Raw genomic sequence first — 24,413 nt, 5'->3', positions numbered from 1 at the left:
TAATACACGAATCTCACCATCCACTATCTATACGAAATTAAAATAAATGTGATTTAATTTAATGCATTTATTTTGTACAGTCATTTTAAGCGCATATATTCTCCTATGCACTAGAGGGCGCCTTTTCCATTCGTGTAACGGAATCACATGACTACTCGGTCAGCTGCCTGTGCGACGCACTACGGTTTTTTTTAACGGAATGAATCCCGAATAGCTACTACCTCCCTACATAGGTGCACTACCTAGGGTGTAACACATGGCGCTGTACGTCATTCGTAGCACACTGTCTATCGACACGAAGCGTAATTAGAACAGGGCCGCTGCCTGCGACGGTCACAGAGAATCAGTCAAAACTATCAGTGTTGGTTCAGCAATCTTTATGCCAGTAACAGCACATAAACAGGGCCGTGCAAAGGTTTATATCTGAGGAGTTTTGCTTCAAGGAGTATATATAAAATCCTCAACAAAAGGCAAAGATGTCAGGCAAAGACCGGATCGACATATTTCCTTCGAGAATGTGAGTAGCTAAGCTAGGTGACAGAGAGGTTAGCTCGCTGAATAGAAATGAAATGTCAGTCTAATATCACGATCATTTTCACGACAGTTTGGAAACATTTCAGACTATTTTAACTGCATTCAATTCACTTATACACAAATATGAACCATTGTCCTAGCGAGAACCTGGATTTTATTATTTATTTCATGCTGTACTTACTTTAATAGCCTGTTTATTTTAGAGTTAAAACACAGCTCTGTGAGATTAATTAGGTAATATTGGTAGAATGTTGAGTTTAATGTCTGGTTTATATTCACCGACATTCTGCGGTGGATGAACAGAGCCACAGGACAGGCTTGTTGTGGGTCAGGGATGGAGCTCTTCAGTATAAAATAAATATTACATTAAAACTTAATCCCCAGTATTGTGCATTCGAGCATATTATCTATAGTAAAGAGTTTAGTTGTGGATATATGAGGAGATATGTATGTGAAATCCTTGCTCTTCCAAGATATTCTACTTGAAAGCAGAAGTCTGAGTCAGTCTCGTGACCTGAGCTTCCTGCAGCAGCCTGTGAGGAAAAACTGAAGCAGCTGCTTGTGGGTTGTAGTAGCATTGCAAATCCTGAGACAAGATGGAAAAAGTCTGTTTATTCGCATAAAATTTAGCCAGACCCATGCAACACAGAGTCACAAATAATCTACATAAATAGTCTACAAAATCTTAAGCTTGTAATAAATCGTTTAAAAAGCATGATGTTATTTAATAGACTTTTAATCGTTGATGAGGTGAAGTGTTTGTGAGGAAGTGTCTCCAGCTTCCGAAAACCTTTTCCGTGTCTCAGTATCATGACGAGCGATGCTTTTTATTTCGTCTCATCAGCTTCAAGTGAGAGCGGAAATGATAAAAAGACTGGTGATCATTGAGCTCGGGTGTTGGTTTCCAGGAGTTGGGCTCGGCCACTTAGTTCCAGTGAAAGGAACTCTTAATGCTTCAGCATACCATGACATTTTTGGACATTTTCATGCTCCCAACTTTATGGGAACAGTTTGGGGATGACCCCTTCCTGTTCCAACATGACTGCACACCAGTGCACAAAGCAAGGTCCATAAAGACATGGATGAGTGAGTTTGGTGTGGAGGAACTTTAGAGTCCTGACCTCAACCTGATAGAACACCTTTGGGATGAATTAGAGCAGAGACTGTGAGCCAGACCTTTGTGTCCAACATCAGTGCCTGACCTTGCAAATGTGCTTCTAGAGGAATGATCAAAAATTCCCATGAACACACTCTTAAACCTTGTGGAAAGCCTTCCCAGAAGAGTTGAAGCTGTTATAGCTGCAAACTTCATATTACATTCATGTGCATGTGAAGGCAGACACAGTTTTGGTCTGGCTCGCAGTCTCCGCCCTAATTCATCCCAAAGGTGTTCTATCAGGTTGAGGTCAGGACTCTGTGAAGTTCCTCCACACCAAACTCACTCATCCATGTCTTTATGAAACTTGCTTTGTGCACTGGTGTGCAGTCATGTAGGAACAGGAGCATGAAATTGTCCAAAATGTCTTGGTAGGCTGAAGCATTAAGAGTTCCTTTCACTGGAACTAAGGCGTCAAGCCCAACCCCTGAAGAACAACACCTGAACTCAATGATTTGGAGGGGTGTCCCAAAACATTCGGTAATATAGTGCATATAAGTGGCATAAATGATGACAGAAACTGAGGTTTAAACAGGAGTTTTATCTTTCAGGGCTCAGACCATCATGAAGGCACGTCTGAAAGGAGCTCAGACCGGACGCAACCTGCTGAAGAAGAAAGCCGACGCTCTGTCCATGCGTTTCCGGCAGATTCTAAGGAAAATCATTGAGGTAGGATGACGAGCAGCTTTGTATAATCTGGCTAATGTGTATATATATATTTTTTTTTTACGTTTTACAAAACAAAACAATTGTCAACACAACATTAATAATTAAAAAAAATAATAAGAGTTATATATACATTTTATATCAGATAAAGAGGGAAAAAAAGAAGAAATAAAATGATTAAATAAAATAATAAAATAAATAAATAAATAAAAAGAAATTCCAGTCAACTAACATTTATCCCTATTTATACTGAACTACATAATGGATTTTACATCCTGCTTACATATTTATTTGTGTTAAATACTTGTGTAGTGATTTTGTAACGCTTTAGCTTATTTATTTCCAGTATTGTTCACCAGTTAACCAGGCTTTATGTTAATTCCCAGACTAAGACGCTGATGGGAGAGGTGATGAGGGAAGCAGCTTTCTCCTTAGCCGAAGCCAAATTTGCTGCTGGAGACTTTAGGTATAAGCACAGAATGTGATCATGAACATTAATGCTTTGTGTGTGTGTTTACTGGTTGCTGTGTCTCTTCATCTCACTCTGTGTTTTGTTTCTTTAGCACTACAGTCATCCAGAATGTGAACAAGGCCCAGGTGAAAGTCAGAGCAAAGAAGGACAATGTTGCAGGTCTGCTTTATGTAGTGTAAAATTTGACTAGGAAAACACAGACATGATTGTCTATTTTTTTGGGAGGACCTTCTATTGACATAATGATTAATGTAGCTGATTAATACCACAGTACATCTTTACACCTAAATCTTATCCAAAACATTAACCTCTGTAACCAAAAGGAACATTTTAGTGCCAAAAGGTAATGTGTATATACATTGATCAGGCATAACATTATGAGCAGTGACAGGTGAAGTGAATAACACTGATTATCTCCTCATCATGGCACCTGTTAGTGGGTGGGATATATTAGGCAGCAAGTGAACATTTTGTCCTCAAAGTTGATGTGTTAGAAGCAGGAAAAATGGACAAGCGTAAGGATTTGAGCAAGTTTGACAAGGGCCAAATTGTGATGGCTAGACAACTGGATCAGAGCATCTCCAAAACTGCAGCTCTTGTGGGGTGTTCCCGGTCTGCAGTGGTCAGTATCTATCAAAAGTGGTCCAAGGAAGGAACAGTGGTGAACCGGCGACAGGGTCATGGGCGGCCAAGGCACAATGATGCACGTGGGAAGTATAGATCCGATCCGACAGACGAGCTACTGTTGCTCAAATTGCTGAAGAAGTTAATGCTGGTTCTGATAGAAAGGTGTCAGAATACACAATGCATGACAGGTCTGGGGGAGGGGGCAGAGATATTAAGCAGGTAGTCATAATGTTCTGCCTGATTGTGTACATAGGAAGGCTTTTCTCTCATGTTACAACGTCACATCACACAAAACACTGCCCTCTTGTGATGAATCACAGTAATGCATCCACACTATAAATGACACAGCAGTGACTTCAGGAGCAGATTTGTTAATAATAATCATAATAATAATAATAATGCATCAAAATTGATCGTTTTTAGTAACATTCACTGTTTGACTCCAGGTGTGACTCTTCCTGTATTCGAGCACTACCAGGAAGGAGGAGACAGTAAGTAATGTTTGGGGAAAAAATTGATATAAATATAAATTCTTTGTTTGGAACTTGTAGAAGTAACTGTAGAGAGAATTGCCAGTAGAACTCAGTGCTTTACAGACAGCAGAAACTAACAGAATGATTGTGTGTGTAGGCTATGAGCTGACTGGTTTAGCGAGAGGTGGAGAGCAGTTGTCCAGGCTGAAGAGGAACTACGCTAAAGCTGTGGAGCTGTTGGTGGAGTTAGCCTCCCTGCAGGTAGGGGGCATGCACATATGTACTATATGTTACATTTAATGTCTGGTACGTGGATTTGAAATGACCCCTAGGTGTGTAGGAGTGTGTGAAGATGTGTGTGTATATGCTGCATTCCTGCATTGAGCTCAATCCCAGGATAGATCTGGATCCACTGGCAGAGCAAAAAGTAATTATTAAAAGATGAAGGAAATTGTATTTGATACCTTTTGCTTTTGGATCCCTCAATCTACAGACCTCCTTCGTTACCTTGGATGAAGCCATTAAGATCACTAACCGTCGTGTGAATGCCATCGAGCACGGTAAGTCAGAGACCAGTCTGTACTGCTCTCAGGATGTGATCTGATGATAGCACCGATATTACAACATTCCTAAATAGTAAACACTAGAGGAGTTTGAAGCATAACTTGAACACTCTTTCTTTTCCCTTAGTTATTATCCCAAGGATCGAGCGAACCCTCACGTACATCATCACTGAACTGGATGAGAGAGAAAGAGAAGAGTTCTACAGGTCAGTCTCGCTACACTAGTTATAATAAAAGAGACTGCTAAATTTCTTTTGTATTTGATTCCTATAATGTTTTCGGACCAAATCAGTTTGATCTTCAATCTCAAATTTAAGCAAGATTTACTCAGTGTACATGACCAAAAGTGTTTGGGTGGGCACAAGGGGGGCAAGAGCACACTAAGGGGAGGTACCTAATAATTTAATAGGATATAGTGTCAATTGCAGAATATTTGATTTGCTGCTTTATAACAACTTACAATACTGTAGTGGCTTTATTATTGTTCTATAATTCTGAATACCTCACAACAGTCTTTGATTAAAATAAGCTTGAGTTAGATAAGTCTGCATAGTAAGCCATTTTGCATGGACAACAATAATTGGACTCCAGTGTCATTTCAGTAACTCCACTAAGATAGCCACATAAGTGATCCAAACTTCCCTCTGTCTCCCCTCGACTTCACCAGGTTGAAGAAGATTCAGGAGAAGAAGAAGCAGCTGAGGGAGAAGAATGAGAAGGAGATGGAGCGGCGCCGGGCTGAGCTCGGTCCCATCGCCGAACCGGCCAACATGGTCGATATGGAGAAAGACGAGGACCTGCTGTTTGAATGAGTCTGCTTCACTCTATTTATTCTTCGTGCCTACCAGGCCAAGCACGATATATTTTGTGAAATCTCCTTTGTTTTGTGTATATGTTGGTGCTTATTTTGTTTTTACCTTTTTTGGGGGGAAAAAAGCATGTTCAACGTTATAATAACTATATAGTACATATAAATTATAAATATCTGTACATTGTTGGTTCACGCTGCTAGCATTGACTGTGTTCTCTGTATGGTTTACTATCTTTGAGTCTGTGTGTGTGTGTGTGTGTGTGTGTGTGTGTGTGTGATTTATCACTGATGACTGTATGGGATTATCCGAAATATCATTCCAGTCGCCTCAGAAGGATATCAGTTCATCATGTTAGGCTGTTTTCTATGTAGTACATATACTCTAGTGCAACTTCGAAACCTGATGTGGTTGGAACTATAACGTGTGATACTCACTGGAAACTTCAGACCATTGATAATGACAGAAAACTTTAGTCTAGCTCTTCATACAGTTCATTGCATCACAGAGTCATCTCACTTTTAATCCACTGTTAGACATTTCATTGTGATTGTTGCTGTGCTGAAATAGTTGTATCGTCCCAAGTCTGTGAAAGTCATTTGGAATAAAAATGGTTGACTTTCATCCTCCGCTTGAACTTTTTGTGGTCAGTCGCCAAGTCTCACTCCATCTCTTAATCAGCTGCATCTATTTATACCATGCTTTGCATAAGTATTCCCCTCCAACACCTCTAACTGAACCTTTCTACATTTCTAGCAAAAACCGAATTAATCAATTCCACAGAGACTTTACAGCTCTTACCTTATCGGAGCAGCATGTTAATGCTGTATGTTAGTGGAATAGTCAGGAAATATGTTGTACGACAGGGTTTCTCACCGTTTTTCTACCATGGACCGGTTCGATACCAGACAGTTTTCGATACCAGACCCACTGGGGCAGCTCTCTAGTGTCAAGCAAATGTTTCTGATATAAATGTTATTCTGATCTAACTATATTTAAGATATTTTTCTGATTAAAACCTCTATTAAACTATAATATTGTGCTCCAACTCAAGCCATGCTTGCTGGTATTGTGGTCTATAACTCCTCCCCGAACTGCCCGCGGCCCTGTATCTCGCTCTCTCATTGGCTGTAGGTCATCGCCGAGGTACTTTTAAGTCAGAACTCCTTTCACACGGCACGATTTTGAGTCGCCGACAGGTCCAGATATTTAGCTAAAATACATACATTTTAAGATATATATATATATATATATGTTTCTTTGCTGCCCGATACCAAATGATCCACGGGCCGGTACCGATGGTTGGGGACCCCTGTTGTACAATATCTATTTACTGCAGCTCTAGCTTTTATGTTCTTACCGTGAGCAGTCGTTTTGATACACGACATACCGAGAAATGAAAGAAAAACTTCCTTATTATATAATGTTTAAGATCGGTTGCAGAATTGCATCAACAAATGTTTACGTGAAACCTACATTTAAAAACAAATTTCTTAATCTGTAGACTTGGACCTTTTAAAAATGGAGCTATTTTTGTTTTTTTTTTCAGAAAAAAAAAGTTTCATAAAAATCTCTCATTATTATCTCACTCTTTATTTGTTAGAGCATAACAGATATTGTTCTTCATTGAATAATTGCATCGTATACGCAATCGTTAAGCCTATACTGCAGGAACACTTCCTGAAGGTGTCTGTTGTATTCCTGGAATACTTTGCTTGTGTGGAACTTGCTAACACAAGCCACACTATTTAGTGTGGGAAAACACAAGGTTAGTGGCCTTAAATATATATTTTAGGCAAAAAAAATAGACTTCTTTTTCTTTATTACTGTTTTTTAAAAATGGAGATGGATCTAAGAATCGATTCCCCCACCCCCTCACCCCGAGTGACATTTTGCTTAAATTGTCCAGATGTGCTTACGAAGAATATACAATCACGACAAACCAATGATCTTACAGACTACAACCTGCTAGAGTATTACATAACATAGAGTTCTAAGTGTGGCACATGACACTGTTCATGGGGAAACATCATAATGCTTCATGTTTCATGAAGACGAAAAGGTTTGTAGAAAAAACCTCTGTACAAATCATTTTTTTTATATAATGATCAAGGATTTTATTATCATAGTCTCTCTCATCAGTTTCATATCATTACAGAAAATGTTATTGTACAGAGTTTGTTCAGCAATGTCTCCTCTTTGCTCGGTAAGTTTTCTCCGCAGTGCTGGTCACGTAGATCTGTACAACACGGTTTGTGTTTTTTACTGTACAGGTTTGTGTAGTAGGTTAAAAAGGCTCTCAGCACTTAAATAAGCTGTTTTAATCAGCATGTTTATATATATACTGTATATATATATATATATATATATATATATATATATATATATATATATATATATATATATATTCAAATAAAAGATTATCCAGTGACTCCACCCCCTGGGGGTTAGGGGAGGAGCTTCACCAGGTCAGGTGACTAATAAGGAAGCTTCAGGGATCGGGCAGGTGGTTTCGTGTTCCCCCACACAAAACCCCCACTGCGTACATAAACAAGACTCACAAGAGAAACAACAAGCAAAGCTCTCGGTGAAGCCGTAATGGTGCGTACGGATGAGGAAAAAACCAGAGTGTCGCAGGAAGTGCCACTCTCCATTCACCTCACATGATACTCATGTTTGAGCGATCAGATCCGTTTGTTGTTTAGCCAAAAATGCAATTTACACAAGGCCCCACTTACCCCAATTCAGTTTGGGGTGTGTGTGTGTAAGTCTCCGTTACTTGTTAGCTACATTAGCCCTGTAGCTCCAGGAAATAAATAAAGAAGCAAAATTCAGACACCAAACATATCTTGGCTGATCAGTTACATTTTTGGGGGTAAGGAGGAAGTTGTGTAAAAATGAATTTTTAGCCAAACTATCGCTTTAAGATGAGGAAATGATGTATATATTTTTTTTTTCCTGGCAGGCACCTACTGCTTTCTATTAAAATGCTACAGCTATATCGATAAGGTCTAGCATCGAACACACAAAGCAATCGCAATGAAAAGAACAGAGCTGTCTTAATATAATAATCATGAGAAGAATAATGATCATAATCAATAATAATAAGAGTAATAATTATAATAATATATTACAGAATAAATCTCTTTTTTTTTTTACTTAAAAGTTATTTTTTTAAGGTTTTAAATACTAGGATCTTTTTTAAATCTTTTTTTTTTTTTTTTAAATATGTATCTAGTAGTTTTTCGTGATCAAGATGTCGACTATACTTCAACGTTATCCAAATCAATAAAAACTAGCTGTGCCATTGCATATTACAGAGATAGTCGATGATATGTGGGCATGCACCGTGAACCACCGCTCGCTCGCAGCTCTATGCTCCCTCTATCCCTCTGTCCCTCGCTGATGACATCATAGCCGCCCTATGACCATGACGTCCACCACCTCGCCTTTGTGCAGCTCCACGTATTGCTCTGTTTTGGGAGGTAGCATGAGGAGGCCGTTGGCGCTGCGCATGCTCATGAGCCGGCTGTTCACCTGGTTTCCTGTGTACGAAAACCAAATGAAGATACCACAGTTAAATCAAGACCTTTTGCTGGTAAGAAATGTGTTAAGAAGTATTATTTTGGCTTTTTGTGGAAACAAGTTTAAAACCACCAAAAGTGAAATACACAAAATGGTATAAAAAGTTGTAGACTGTAGATTCACGCAGTCCATCAGTCATGCCAGGTTATAACACAAAGTGAAACACCCCCTAGTCAAGGTTTTTTAAAGATATTAGATTGTAGCTTCCATCTAATACGACCAGTCATCACTGAGGTTAAGATAAATAAAATGGGGTTATTTAATGTCACAACAACAAGGAGTAAAATCAGTGTTCTTTAGCTCACAGAAACAGCAGGACAGATAAACCATGTTTGTTTAAGCTTATTGACAGGACAAGATGAATACAGCTGTATACAAAGATTTAGGTAACCCTGGCCAAATGACATATTTTGTTGATAATCGAAATGAAAAGTAAGTACAACCTGTGCAGAAATGATGAATGCAGCTACTTTATATTGTATTTGATCAATTAAAATACAGACACGAATAAAAGTAAAGTAAAAATAGAAGCAAAAAAAGTAGTCATTGTGGTATGTGTAAAGATTTTTGACACTTAGTCATTATTTAGCAGCAAATTCTTCCTGATGACTCTTCCATCCAGATCAACTCAATATTGTAACTCAATATAGCTCTGTACAACAGAATAATGCATCACTGCTCCTTCATCAGCTGGACCTTCTTGTGAGTCCGTGCTGTCATGTAGGGGTCAGAGAAGTTTTTTTACATTCTCAAATTGTTATTCCCAAATATTCACCTGCCTAATGAGTTAAATTAAGTCTTTAATAACTGGAAGGGTGTCCAAATTTGTGCACATTGGTTTATTTTTTTCACTGTTTTCAAATCTAAAGTAACTGCATTAACATTTGCAGAAAAAAAAATAGTTAAAATAGTTTACTGCACTGGTTGTGTTTACTTCTTTTCATTTCTCTCCCATACATATGGTGCGCCCACCTGTGCTCTGAGCCCATGGCAGCGGCTCCTGATGGTGCCATGTTAAAATACAGCGGTGATACTCAGGACGCGGGTCCAGCTTTACATCACAGGACAACTGCAGACACACAGCAAGAGCATTTCATCCACTTGCTTGTTTATCCTGGAAATGTATATTTCATTATACTTTAAGCACTAACTCTGTTTAAGACTACTACAAATGTTGAACTCTACAACAAAGTACAATTCTTAAATCATTATCGATCATTAAACTTGTAATTAGTTCAGTTAAAGCTCATCAAGAACACATTATGTGAATCACAAAAAGTCACAAATCGAAATATGAAGCTGAAATTGATCTTTTCTTCTGGTCAGGTATCAGTTTACTGCGATGACACACAGCATTTAACACATTTAACAGCATTAAAACAACATGAAAGTCTTAGGATTATTAAATCTATTTCTATACATTTTCTGTTTTACAAATATCAAGCTTTAAACCTTTTTTTTTGTTTTATTTTTAAAAATCTATTGTCAGACAATTTTGCTTCTTTCTGAAAAATATATGCTTAAACTTATACAAAATTATCTAGCAACAGAACAAGACCATTGAAAACTGTCTTATTATAGGAAGTACTAGAACAATTGAAACTATTCAAAATCATTTAACTTGGTAAAATTGTAACAACATAGTGTACGATGGAATCATATCAGCTAAACATGAACATGAAGTCTCATTTGATAGAATTGGATTAGAATTTGCAGAATTAACCATGTAAAAGCATACCCCGTTGAACATAAGGATTTTTCTTTATAATATGACTGAGTCTTACTCTAGCTTTGATGATGGTGGGTCTTGGGTCCAGGATTCCCTGCATCTTCCTCAAGGCAGGTATGACAAAGAGATTACACGTAACCACGGCTGACACGGGATTCCCTGTGAAAAACAAAGTCTGATCTTATTCCCAAGTTCAGAGCTGAAAGAGCTAATCAGGGCCATATTCATAATAAAAGGAAACTTCACCATGAGTAAAAAATAGAGAGGACATTTCCTTCTTAAAAACTTGTTATTAATACTTCTGACACTCGTATATGACAAATGTATATATATACATTTGCATACATTTATATATATATGCTAAAATAAAAGAAATTAATCTGAACAAACTAAAATATTTCTCTTAAGGCTAATAAATACATACCAACAAACTCTCTCACCATCCCTACCTGGTAGAGCAAAAATAAGCTTTCGTGTACCATCCATGTCCAAAGTGGCAAATGTTGTAGGGAGACTACATGAAAGAACAAACACAAATAAAAAAGACTGCTGCTGTTCAGAACTGCTTTTCAAAACATTGGCTACTCCTTCGTCCACTCACCCAGGTTTCATAAAGACACGCCCAAAGTGAATCTGAGCGTGGAGGTCAATATCCAACACCTGCTTCAGGTAGTCCTGTCGAAACAGGCCAATTAAAGGTCCACATTAATGATGATCGAAACACACATTCTCATAAAACCCCAGACAGTCCCATATGGCAGGGGAGGAAAGTCATACATTATTTATCACCAGGTCTCACTGCTGTAGAAAGATTCACCTGCATCTAAAGTGAGCCACGAGATGTCAGCATGGAGCTATATCAAGAGTTAAAGTGTGTACTTTAGACCAGCCCTGTGTTCCAAGACACCCTCATCAACGTCCCCTCATGACATAGAAGTACATGAAGACTACTTCTCTAAAGGAGAACTTTATTTGTATACATGCTTCATATGCAAAGGGTCAAAATCAGTGTCCTTTACTTAGCCATGGATAAAAAATGAATAAACAGATGTAAAAGGTTACAAATAAAACAAACTACACAAAGAAAGAACTGAGAGGATTTTCCAGAACAAAGAAGCTGAAGTGGTTTTGATTAATTTATATAAACAATTTCTTTAAGCTACATTCACAGATACAGCGACTTTATCACTGCAAGTCATCAGTGCCTACTAATGGTTGCCATAGTGATAATGTTTATAAATGGGTGGCACAACTAGCATAACACTAATGACTACAATTTTCTTGTCTTTAAAATAAACATTCTGGAGGAAGAGCACATGTATATTAAACTCAGCAGTGTATATCCGCATAAGAGATGAGAAGAGGAGTGTGCTCTTTGTCACAGATCACATGAGCTCTACTGTCTTCACTCCCACTGATAGTTTCTGCAGCATATATGTGCGTACAGAAAACTTTGTCATGTCACTGGACACACCAACATCTTGTTGCCTATGGTCATTGCTGCACATGTCCCTGGAAATTGACAGCTCTCATTGAAAATGAATGGCCTCTGGTAGCTTTTTTGCTGTATGTTCAAATGTAGCATTATGAATTACAATTTGATAGTCATGATAGTCTACATAACCATATAGCTAACTAGCTGGCTGAATAAGTTCCAGCAGCTGTCAAGAATGTGTGGACTAGCTGGCACTGTGAAATAAACAATCAAATGTAAATATTTGAGAAGAAAAATCAGTGCTAGATTTATCAAATATTAAGCAAGTAATGGCCCCATTTGTACAGGCTTATCAAATAAACTTCCTATGAGCTGATAAAGCAATCAGATAGGGATGGACGTTTAGGCAAGGAGTACTAGTAATGATGTGGGTGAGGACACATTTACAACCAGAGCAGAGACTGTGCCACTCTTGGATCAGAGCTCCCTGCTGAAGTGAACACACTGAACAAGAAGAAACTGAAAGTTTATGAACTTTCCCTGAGGACTTATTCAGTCCCGTACCTTCTCGCCCATGGACACGCCCCCTGAGGTGATGATGACATCGGCACGGCTGATGCCCTCGTTCAGGGCATTCAAGAGGTCATCTGGGCTGTGGGAGGAGACAAGAAACCACACCAACTGTTACCATGGTGCCAGTGGTACCCGAACCAGAAACAGGTTAATTTCTTAAGGTTTCTATGTGGTCAAAAAATAGGTTAGTGACCATGTCCTTTCAGATGATGAGTACAATTTGTACTAGTAAAGACCAATAAGAATTAAACAGCTAATGTAGGTCATACAAAATAAAATGAATCTTACATTAAAGTGTATAAGTAATATACTGTACATGGACAGGGAAATAATAGTGTCTGTTAATACACTTACAATGTTATTTATTGCAACAAAAATTGGGTTGCATTTATGAACTGATGTGATCGTATCTGTGTATCTTGTCACTGGGATGGTACCTTGAAGAATCTTTTGCAACTTCAATATGCATCGTTCACTTCAATATTATATTTTTTAGAGATATGATAAAGAACATTCATAAGTGTACTAGAGTAAATTTTCAGAGGTACACTACATTCACTTTTTTAGGTAATAGACACACATTAAAGTTACAAAAGATCCACTCTTGGGGGTTCTGCCCCAGCAAGGGAGAAAAGAAAAAGTGTCCTAGCTATCTTATTTCCTTTTTTCTCCCGAGAGTGCTTCCTTCGACTGAAGTGTTTCTATAAACAGACAGTGAATGGGACTTTGAGTTCAAATATGTTAATATAAGTAATATGTCCACATACGATGTGTAAATTGGTAAATTAAAGTAGGCAGCTTGCTGAATAATTTGGTATTAGACTATATATGAGTATTAATGATAATGTGTGTATACTACACTGCAACAGGCTGAGCATGTTATGAATCAGTGTTTCCCTGTATCTAATTCAGGTTGCATATCTATGTACACTATATGGATAAACATATGTGGACACCTGAATATGACCTCAGTATGACCTTTGCAACAAAGCTGGAGGCACATGATTGTCTGAAATGCCTTTGTATGCTGTAGCTTCATGATTTCACTTCACTGGATCTCAATACTGTTTCAGCATGACAATTCCCCAGTGCACAAAAAGAGGTCCATGAATATATGATTTGCCAGTGTTGGAGTGAAAGAACTTGATGACCAGTCAGAGAGCCCTGACCTCAACCCCACAGAACACCAGTGGGATGATCTCAAACACCAGCTTCACCTCGCTAATGCTCTCATAGCTGAATGGGCAAATCCCCACAGCCATGCTCCAAAATCTAGTGGAAAGACTTCCCAGAAGAGTTGAGGCTATAACAGCAGCAAAAGGGGGTTGGGTTCATGGTAAGATGAACATGTCAAGATTCTTACTTGTCTCCTACGATGCCCAGGTTAATGGTGGGGTAGCCGTGCTCCTGGATAGTGGCAAGCAGTGTGGAGCGGTTAGAGTCACGGATCTTCCCTGGGTGTAGATCGTCCTCAGGGTTCAGCAGCTAAAAAAAAAAAAAAAAAAAAAGGAAATAGTTAAATAAACACAACCCTTATCAGTTTTAAATAAAAATTGGTCTGGTTAGCATTGTTCTATTGAAATCTGACAACGGTTACAATTAAAAACCATTTAAAGAAAGGCACCTCATACTTTTTAACTGTTTGCAAAACAAGTTATGTTCCTATTAAGTTTTAATCTCTAAAAACTATCACTCCCTCTCCAGCCTCTCTTTTTTTCTGTCTTGTAAAACAAAAAAGAGCTTGTTACGTTATCAAGAAGCCTGAACATGTAAAGTCCTCTGTCTTGAAGACTTTTTCTATGTCAGAATTTGTTTCAAAAGCAGCCACTCCATAAATATTAAATAAATGAAATAACAAGACATCTGTTTATTATTAACATTAGATTATGTGGAATGTCCACCACACTGTCCCTGTGAATGAGTTGTTACTATAGAAATGATAACGTATTAGGATATGCACAGAAATTTGTTGTTTTAATCTCACCCATATACATACTGTGTGTGTTTGTGTGTCTGTGTGTGTGTGTGAGAGAGATTTCCAACCTCGTTTCCTGTGGACATTACGGCCACCACAGGGAACTTGTGCACTTCCACTTCTGTGACTCCCACTGTGGCCAGCAAGCCGATCTCTGATGGGCCCATGTGAGTGCCTTTGGCCAAAACACACTCTCCACGCTTTATGTCATGACCAATGGGCCTGAAACACACACGAGATGAGTTTCATGAAAAGTTCAACAATTATGATGGACCAAACTGAGCTGTTTGTATATAACTGTAAGCCACTGCTGCTGCAACTGATGCTGTTGTTGAATGTAGATATGCACTATTTATTGTTTTTAATTTTTTAGTTCCAATAACCACAGTATTAGCTATATATACGTTTTACATGTCATACAGTAAATGGGATTTAAAATGGGACATAGCATATATCATACATGCAAAATGAAACTTATTTAAATTGCCATTACAGTGCATTCAGATTGAAATGGACTCACACACACACGCACGCACACACACATACACTACCTGATGTCCTGTCCTGGACGTGCTTGCACCAGAATGCGCACTTCAAGTTCCTCTGTACCCTGATTAAATTATATGCCAAAACAAAATAGTTTATTTCAGATATCTTTTTTATTGTACAGCTGGATTCCAAACCAAAACGTTTGCTTGATGGCTGACTTTTAAAATTTAAAGCTCCAGTAAGTGGCATACACACACACACACACACACACACACAAACACACACACACACACACACAAACACACACACACACACAATATTAGCTCTGTTATCCTATACACATGATGTCCATACACATCCTTCTTAAAGTTACTAGTAAATGCCTAAATAATACCTAGAGCATATACTTTGTGAAAATTGCATATATAAATTAGACCACAATAAAGCATATATAAAATATAAGTTGGACTGTTATTGAACTTTTGTCCAACACAATTTGCAGAAAAACTATGATATAAATCTGTAAATGAAGCGTGCCTATAATCATGTAAAAATGCCTATAAGTGGAAAATCTGCCAAGTGATCAGCATCACATAAGAGCTTATTACACTGTAGTAAAGGATTTACAGACGATAATTAGTTAATAAATGTCACACTGTACAACGTGTTCTCTCTGGAAGTGTATGTAAACTTGGCATTGTTGCTCAATGCTTAGAAAAAGCAGTATTTCTTGACACTAGTGTATTTATAGTTCAGTGCAGAAATGGTGTATATATCTCTTATTACAATATAACAGAACTGTTACACAAATGCATGAGCTTTTTAAAAGAATTTACTGGCCTCTAGTGTTATAGCTTTATTTATGCATGCATGAAAACAACTAAAGGACAGTTGTCTGCCTTTGTAAATGTGGCGTGGAATTTTCTTTGAGTGTACCATTAGCTTGAACTCCAGGGTTGAAAATCTGGATGCTATTTTAAGCCCTAATTTACGGCTTAAATATTAAGACAACCCCCCCCCCCAGTATTATGCAGTAGGGCAACATAATTTCAATAAAAGGCTGCAATATAAGGGAATTATTGCCTAAAATACCAACAATAATCTCATTGGCAAGTAATCATGCACTTACTTTCCCCAGGGATTTAGGTAAAAAGCTCAAAACACAACTTTTTTTTTGGAGGAGAAGAAAGGTAGATACGGCATTTGTATGCTTTTATTTGTGTGTTTAGTGTGTGACTATGCAAACTCACATCCTCGGATTCTCTCAGTAGCTCCGTGTCTTCCACCTGCACCACAGCATCGGCTCCACACGGGATAGGAGCTCCGGTCGTCACCCTCATCACCTGACCTGGCATGACTGTGTGCGTGGGCTGTGGGAGAAAATAACGACACAAACAGACACACACACAGACAGGCAGACACACAGAGAGACAGACAGACACACACACAGACAGGCAGACACACAGAGAGACAGACAGACACACACACAGACAGACACACACACACACACACACACAGACAGGCAGACAGACAGACAGACACACGCACAGATAGGCAGACACAGAGAGACAGACAGACACACACACAGACAGGCAGACACACAGAAAGACAGACAGGCAGACACACAGAGACACAGGTTACCACTGCATTCTAAATTATAAATAAAAAAAGAAGGAGATTCAATTTGTCCATGTTTAAGCATGATTTATTCTCAGGAAGAAAAAATGCTTGGTGTCAATTAAGCTAAAAAAATGTGATTAGTTCTTATAAGACCATATAAAACTTGGTGTGTGTGTCTGTGTGTATGCATGTGTATTCACCTGCTCTCCTGCCTGAGACTCGCCGATGATGAAACGGTCACCAGGACCATCGGCCGCTAAAGACGCAAGACCAGAAACAGACGTCGCAAAACTCACTGCACATTGTAACAGTTTAACACCACAAACACAAACACACATTAACTCAGGAACCATTTATCAAACACTATATCACTCATTGCTTGAATGTAGGTATAATGAACTTATTTTTAATATATATACACCTCTGGAAAACAATAAAGACACCACTGCCCAATCTCCAGATTTGAACCCTATTGAAAACCTCTGGAATGTCATCAAGAGGAAGATGGATGGTCACAAACCATCAAGTAAAGCTGAGCTGTTTGCTTTTTTGCAAAAAGAGTGGTATAAAGTTCCCCAACAGCAATGTGAAAACTGGTGGAGAGCATGGAGCCAAAACACATGCAAATTGGGGTTATCCCCCCAAATACTGATTTCTTAATGTTATTTAGCCAAAGCATTAACACTATTTGTTTACAAATTATTTGCATTTTGTTTTATTTGAGTTATTAAAGCTCTGCAAATACTGCATGATCTTGGGTTATTTTGACGTGTTGTCATTTCCTTTAAATACACACTCTAAATAACAATAGTTATATTTTGAATTTAGTCAGAAACGTGTTTGAAGAATGAATTTTGAGTCGCATCAGTGAACACACAACAGTATATCCAAACCTCATTTGGTATTCGTAAATGAACAGAAGACAGAGGAATAATGAAAAGCATGACCTGACAAACAACCCCGTTGTAGTACACACTTTAACCTACGACTGAAATCATGTAACGATGGGAGTCAGTGATTAGTGATTAGACACAGGGCCTTCAGCCTCCCTGTCTGTGTCTGACACTGACATCACCCATCATGGAGCATTACATGACATTACAGCATTAATGTATTTAGAAAATAGATTTAAGACATGGGTAAAAAGATAAAGAGGTTTAGGAGCGGTCTGTCTGGCCCCCTGAGAGAGAAATACAGTGGAATTCTATAATACAAGGGTGAGCCGTTTGACATTCATCCCTTCGAGAGGCTTTTCCTGAGTGCACTCTGCAGCAGACATGACTGATATGTGGAATACGGAGGTGTGACACAGGGAGTGAAGCGTCAATTAACATGGAGTGTCATAATACGAGGCAAACACACACTCATGATGAGTTGAGTGTGACAGAGAGAGAGAGAGAGAGAGAGAGAGATAGACAGAGAGGCAGAAAGAGAGAGAGAGACCGATAGAAGGGGGGTGTTGATGAATCACTGTAATATCCGTATGAAGGTAGCAAGTATTATCTATTATTATGTAAGGAATAGGCCGCGATGGGGGTGTGCTGTTATAGGGAATAACAGGAAAGAAATAAATGACAGGGAGGTGTGATGTGAAGTGGAGGATTAGCACCACAAGGTTGATTATCTTCCAATAACTGCACAGCTCAAAGTGTTTTATTCCTCACAGTGATTTGTCAGCGCTAACAATTTTGTCATTTAATCAAAAGTGACACGACGTACGTCATGCGTTATCTGTTATCCATTTAATGTTTAATGTTGAGGAACGTCTTGTGATGTTGATGAGAAAATGCAACCTGAAGATTTCCTTGAAAAAATGTCAAGGTACAGCTTTATATCTTACGGTTACAAAATTTTGGAGCATACGCTACATTATGCTAAATGATATTTAGAGCAGCCGGTTTACCTAGGTAAAAAAAAAACAGAGTGTAGATTTTGGGGCATTAATAATAATTTAATATGTATAATTTAAACACACATGCACACAGTGTATTATTCAAAGAATATATTAATCACATACCTCGCACAGCATAGCCATCCTTCACAGAGGCGGGAAAAGGAGGCAGGTTGTCTTTGGCATAAACATCCTGAGCCAGAACTCGGCCCATTCCATCTAATGGAGAAACACACACACACACACACACACACACAGAGTTTTAGTTCTTCTGAAACATCAATAATCAAATTTTACTCATCAGTGTCAACAACGTCATACTTGATCAAATACAATATTTATATACACATACACAATACAATCATTTTCCCTCAGGGACTCAGATCTGCCCAGAGACTGATTTAATATATACTTTGCATCATTGTACATGAATGCAGGCATTTATTGACATGTTTTGTATATCCGCAGAAAAACCTCCTGATGTACAGACAGCTTGTCCCCTTTCTAGCCGTGTCTCTCGGCCGTATTGAGAAGAGTGACTAGCATTCGATTAGAACGTGATGGTTTCTGCGGCCATGACTGCCGTGTGACTTCACTTTTCTCAGATTTGGCTTAATGTTAGTGTTAATGTGTCAAACTAAAATCATATTTTTGTGTCAAATTGCTTGCTTAGATGTCTTAAGAACTTCCGTTTTCCATTTCCATAGCAGTTGCAATGTGAAAGAAAAATGGATGAGTGCCTCATTCTGAGTATCCTTGGCAGTATCACAGACAAAAGAAAAACATGAGAGAGTTAGCTACAGTGCTACATAGCTACATTTCCATGGATGACATGATAAATCCTTCTCAAGGATTTATTACATCAACACTATAAATGTAATATTACTAGTTAGATAGAGTGATTTTTCTTTTGTTTCCATGCATAATCAAGTTGGTAGACCATATTTTATCAGCTTATAAGTACTGGAAGGATGGGAACAGTTTCTATATTAAAGCTACTCATGCTTCCTCTTAGAAAACAACACAACACTGCCAGGCTCAACGGTGCAAAGGACAACACTATTCGAAGCTGGTCAAACATCGCTGTGATGTTGCTAGATGACATCCTTACTATGCTAATTTGACTTTATTTAAATTTTTCCTTTTCCCTTTTTTACAAGTAGACTGCTTCATGGCATCTATTTGTATATACACTATATTTCCAAAAGTTTTGGGACACCCCTCCAAATCATTGAATTCAGGTGTTGTTTTTCAGGGGTTGGGTTTGGCCCCTTAGTTCCAGTGAAAGGAACTCTTAATGATTCACCATACCAAGACCTTTTGGGCCACACATCAGTGCCTGACCTCACAAATGCACTTCTAGAGGAATGGTCAAAAATTCCAATAAACACACTCCTAAACCTTGTGGAAAGCCTTCCCAGAAGAGTTGAAGCTGTTATAGCTGCAAAGGGTGGAACAACTCCATATTACATTCATGTGCATGTGAAGGCCGACAGTTTTGGTCTGGCTCACAGTCTCCACTCTAATTCATCCTAAAGGTGAGCTATTGAGTTGAGGTCAGGACTCAAACCAAACTCACTCATCCATGTCTTTATGGACCTTGCTTTGTGCACTGGTGTACAGTCATGTTGGAACAGGAAGGGGTCATCCCCAAACTGTTCCCACAAAGTTGGGAGCATGAAATTGTCCAAAATGTCTTGGTATGCTGAAGCATTAAGAGTTCCTTTCACTAGAAGTAAGGGGCCGAACCCAACCCCTGAAAATCACCTGCATTCAGTGATTTAGAAGGGTGTCCCAAAACTATTGGCAATATCGTGTAGTTCATTTTGGACCATGGTATATGTTCCTGATGTGAGACAAACAAAACAACACAACACAACAGTAAAGGGATGCGAGAATCTCAAACAATTATTGATCAAATTACTCAAATAATAATGAAGCTGAAAAATGATGTACCAGCTGGTAAAATGGTCTTGACTTAGCTCAGCCTGTGTTTTGGCAGCCGGTAGCTGTTAGACTATGCTGAATTTTTCAGCAGGATAGCATTGCTGTTACTATGGTTACCACATGAGAGAGGCAAGCGATTTTTCACCTGCTGTATGAAAAGCTATGCTAATTGGGAAAATGATGACATATGATAGGGGAAGCAGAAAGGCAGATGGAGCGGTGAGCGATTTGTCCCCTGCAGGGTAAAAGAAAAATCCTTGAAACTGGCAACTCTTTGTAGGTACATTATGTTTTTAAACTGAATTTTGGAGCTAACATTTCTTCACCAAACCACATCACAGTATTAGCACAAGAAAGTTGCTATAATCAATCAAGATGCTGTTCTGATCACTGGAATAAGAAAAATGCATTTTCTAATCAGGAAAATATAGAGATCACAGCAGAGAAAAGCGGGATGGGGCAAGAGAGATAAAAAGAGATGGAGGAGAAAAAAATGTACATAATATAGAGAAGGAGGAAGAAAGTAATAAGAGAAGAATAGAGAGAATAAGAGATTGATATTGATATTTAGAGGGAGAAACAGGTACCAAGTTGTGTTTGTGTGTGTGTGTGTGTGTGTGTGTGAGAGCGAGAGAGAGAGAGAGAGAGAGAGAGAGACAGAGAGGCTAAATACAGCTGAGACTGTGTCTCTTTTCTCTGCTGGTGTGTGTAGGTGTTCAGAGAATACGCCCAGCATGCAAGACAATGATCCAGCAGCTCTCTCAAAACATATTTTAAAATGTGTTACATTAATGATTTCTATTAATCTATTTTTCTGATAAAATAAATTATGCTGTTCTGTTAATGAACATGGAATTAATCCTGGAAAAAATATTTACTGAAGGTTAAATTCAGAATATTTAAACATGAACTGGGAAACTTCATCAAGAAATTTCTCCTCTTTCACTTTAAAATATAATTGTATCACTTGTGATGTGCAATATCCATTCTAGTTGAGGAAATCCTGCAATCCAGCACACACAAACACATACTTCAGGGTAAAGAAATTACATGTTATGGTTTTCTATTAGTTTAATTACAACATATTACTGTCATTTAACAGAGGCTTTATTTGGCAAAAGCCACCTACACATGCAGGATCCATAATAAGTATACAGCTGAAAAGTTGTGGGTTAAAAGTGTATCTCTAAAAGCATAACTCTGACTAATAGGATTGGAACTCACCACATTGTGGTCACTTGTGAAGAACTGAGTTTCCAGTGTCCACATGTGTGTGTCAGTAATGTGTGTGTGTGTGTATGCTGACCTCTGTAGTTGATAATCTCAGTGCCCAGAACTGGTGTCATCTCCAGCACAGTGATGAAGGCTTTATCCATGGAGGTGAGTGGGAATGGGGACATACGGTGCCTCCGTGCCACCTTGGTGATGTCCACTGCACTGTGACCTGAACACACGTATGATAATACAATACATGCCTGTATGCACACACGTGTAAACACACACAAGCACAGGTAATCGATTTAATCAGCTAGCACAGATATTTTACAGTGCGACTAAGGAAACAAGACTGAGGAAACAGCTGAGAATGTTTTTTAAGAATTCTTTTACCTCAGACATGTTGAAAAATGTCTAGCGAAAGACTCATTCTGACTAAAAATGCACCATAAATACGGTTAGTTTTCAGTCCAGTTTCTGGAACATGATAAGACCATTGTGACAGATCGTTATTATAAGCTGAACAAGATGAACAATGATTAGTTCTGCTGTATTAAATCGTTTTTCATACATCGTTTCTCATCTTTAATCGTGTAGAAATAATTCATGTAGATGTTCTTAATATTAATATTTTCTTAATATGTCAAATTCACAGCCTAACCAAATATGACCTTGCTCAGGACATCAGGCTTTTCCGAGCTGAAGCACTGGAATGTGTTTAGTTACCAGAAAAATGTAGAAAATTTACTAAAAAAAAATTATGGCTGAGGAAATGTGATCAGCAGGAGGTCATATTCTTCATAGTAAGCTGGACGGTGGTCAGAATTAATGATTATTTTTCCTTTGTGCACACTATAGCATGTTATTTCAGAAATTGAATTGATCAAAAGGGTTAAGATTGGATCATAGGCACGTCACAACACAAGACAATCAGAAAAGGTAATTATTTAAATCCAGCCCTTGAATCAAGACACCTCTGATGGACAGAAATGGTGAATTAACCCCAACTTAGTAGCATGAATCTGGTGTAAGTTACACACTCAATTGGTTATTCACTGACTGACACACACACACACACACTCGATTGACTTACTCGCCCGTAAGATATTTTCTTTGCTGCTGCATCGTGACTGCACCTGGAGAAAGACAGAGAGAAAAAAGAAAGAAAGCAGGAGGTAGATGCTGTTAGCTTGAAAACAGCATGTCTTAGATGACAATACTCAGTGAGATGTTGGCTACACTGTGAAGAAAAATGGAAATGTCATAATGTCATGTCACACCATGGAGCCGAATCGATGTCATCCAGGTTTGTGGCTTGGAAACGAAGATGGAGCCAAAATTTACTGCACAATGAAGCAATGAGCAAAAGGAAACATTTAAATCAGACCGACAAGCAGCTCAGACTCTATCTCACTAGCGGTTCATCCAGCCGCCCACTGACATACTACACTAACACGCGTCATTCACAAACAAGCTGCCTTCTTCCTTCGACATCAGCATTGGCATGCTCTTCCTGGAACCTGCTTCCTGTGAACCTGATTAGAAACGCAATGAAGCTCCGCGACACATTATTGAGCACATTCTGACTCTATAGCATGTTTTCACTTCGGATCTATTTTTCTTTCTAATTTGGTCATAGTCTTTATATGTTGTATATAGAGTGAGCCAGCAGAGCTGATGATTTCTGATTGCCCAGGGAGAGAAAAAAGCTGTCCCTAACAGTGGGAAAAGTTTCTCTCTGGCTTTGGTTTATTAAGTTGATAGAGCAAAAAGTTGCACTCGGAAGGCTCTTGTAATTTAATCACTGGCACCTTACTCATCAAGCTTTCCTAAAAACTTCCCTCAAACTATTTCAGCCTAGTGAGAACAATTTACATTTTGAATAAACTGCATATGTAGGAGTTCTACTTCAAACCTTTAATTATATCTTAGTTGTATTCAGTGATGAACCCTCTGCTACACTTCTCCCTAGTTTTCTTTATCTGGTGCATGCTCTGCTCAGTTTATTCACTATTTTATACATAATTATTTACTTCATTACTTCGTTTTGGTATTAAATAACGGTTGTCTTTTATAGATACAACCATGTCACATTCCAGTCAACAGCGACTGAGAGGATTTTCAGAGAATTCAGTTGACTTGTTGGCTTCAATCTGAAAGGGTATTTTTCCTCCAGACTGTCAACAATAATAGCGATGTCCGTTTACGCCAAGCCCTGATAAACTTGGAGTGTCTATGATATTGTTAACCATATTGTTGTTATGATATTGTTATTGTTACATTATCCATGTCACCTAGCTAGCAAGCAGGGAATGCTATGCACAATGTTAATATTCTTTGTTTTGTATACATAGTTTTGCTATTTATATAATGTAATACATCTTAATACATGAATTTTAATCATTTATATTTTCAGTTATTAATATGTATTAGTTCTGATCTGAAACTATTTATTAATCTGATACTTCCTTACTAGCTAGTTGCTAGTACTTTAACCTGAATATGATTTTCAGCTACTTTACCCACTTCTGGTAACTAACTACTACCTCCTTATTCTAATATTCTAATCTAATATGCACAGGAGGCTTAATTAATCATTATCTGCCCTTTTAATAAAACATGCTCTAATACACAGTGATTTGTAAATCTACCAT

The 24,413-nt window shown here is 38.3% G+C and overlaps 2 protein-coding genes across 11 annotated transcripts in view; one reads left to right on the top strand and one right to left on the bottom strand.

Annotated features, from left to right (window-relative positions):
- Positions 1 to 303: 303 nt before the first annotated feature.
- On the top strand, positions 304 to 5,924 carry atp6v1d (ATPase H+ transporting V1 subunit D). The gene is made up of 9 exons (XM_058379074.1): positions 304 to 517; positions 2,242 to 2,359; positions 2,743 to 2,822; positions 2,920 to 2,987; positions 3,902 to 3,946; positions 4,086 to 4,189; positions 4,422 to 4,488; positions 4,619 to 4,697; positions 5,159 to 5,924. The coding sequence occupies exons 1-9, from the start codon at positions 477 to 479 to the stop codon at positions 5,301 to 5,303; spliced, it is 747 nt and encodes a 248-aa protein (XP_058235057.1). The 5' UTR covers positions 304 to 476; the 3' UTR covers positions 5,304 to 5,924.
- Positions 5,925 to 7,655: 1,731 nt separating this feature from the next.
- gphnb (gephyrin b) overlaps positions 7,656 to 24,413 on the bottom strand; it is a 114,333-nt gene continuing 97,575 nt past the window's right edge. For 8 of the 10 annotated variants that reach the window (XM_058379063.1, XM_058379067.1, XM_058379068.1 and 5 more), the window contains 14 exons: positions 22,853 to 22,895; positions 21,851 to 21,988; positions 18,724 to 18,816; positions 16,907 to 16,962; positions 16,337 to 16,456; positions 15,149 to 15,207; positions 14,666 to 14,819; positions 13,986 to 14,107; positions 12,614 to 12,701; positions 11,216 to 11,289; positions 11,055 to 11,128; positions 10,670 to 10,773; positions 9,858 to 9,954; positions 7,656 to 8,845 (listed from right to left, as the gene is read on the bottom strand). In XM_058379063.1, the coding sequence (XP_058235046.1) occupies positions 8,712 to 8,845; positions 9,858 to 9,954; positions 10,670 to 10,773; positions 11,055 to 11,128; positions 11,216 to 11,289; positions 12,614 to 12,701; positions 13,986 to 14,107; positions 14,666 to 14,819; positions 15,149 to 15,207; positions 16,337 to 16,456; positions 16,907 to 16,962; positions 18,724 to 18,816; positions 21,851 to 21,988; positions 22,853 to 22,895 (1,356 nt within the window). In that variant the 3' untranslated portion in view covers positions 7,656 to 8,711. The remainder of the gene's footprint in view (positions 8,846 to 9,857; positions 9,955 to 10,669; positions 10,774 to 11,054; positions 11,129 to 11,215; positions 11,290 to 12,613; positions 12,702 to 13,985; positions 14,108 to 14,665; positions 14,820 to 15,148; positions 15,208 to 16,336; positions 16,457 to 16,906; positions 16,963 to 18,723; positions 18,817 to 21,850; positions 21,989 to 22,852; positions 22,896 to 24,413) is intronic. The other 2 variants (XM_058379064.1, XM_058379072.1) reach the window with 1 other exon arrangement.

This window comes from Hemibagrus wyckioides, linkage group LG25 (genome assembly GCF_019097595.1).
Source record: "Hemibagrus wyckioides isolate EC202008001 linkage group LG25, SWU_Hwy_1.0, whole genome shotgun sequence".
Classification (NCBI taxonomy): Eukaryota; Metazoa; Chordata; class Actinopteri; order Siluriformes; family Bagridae; genus Hemibagrus; species Hemibagrus wyckioides.
This window is presented reverse-complemented; position numbering and strand designations above follow the sequence as displayed.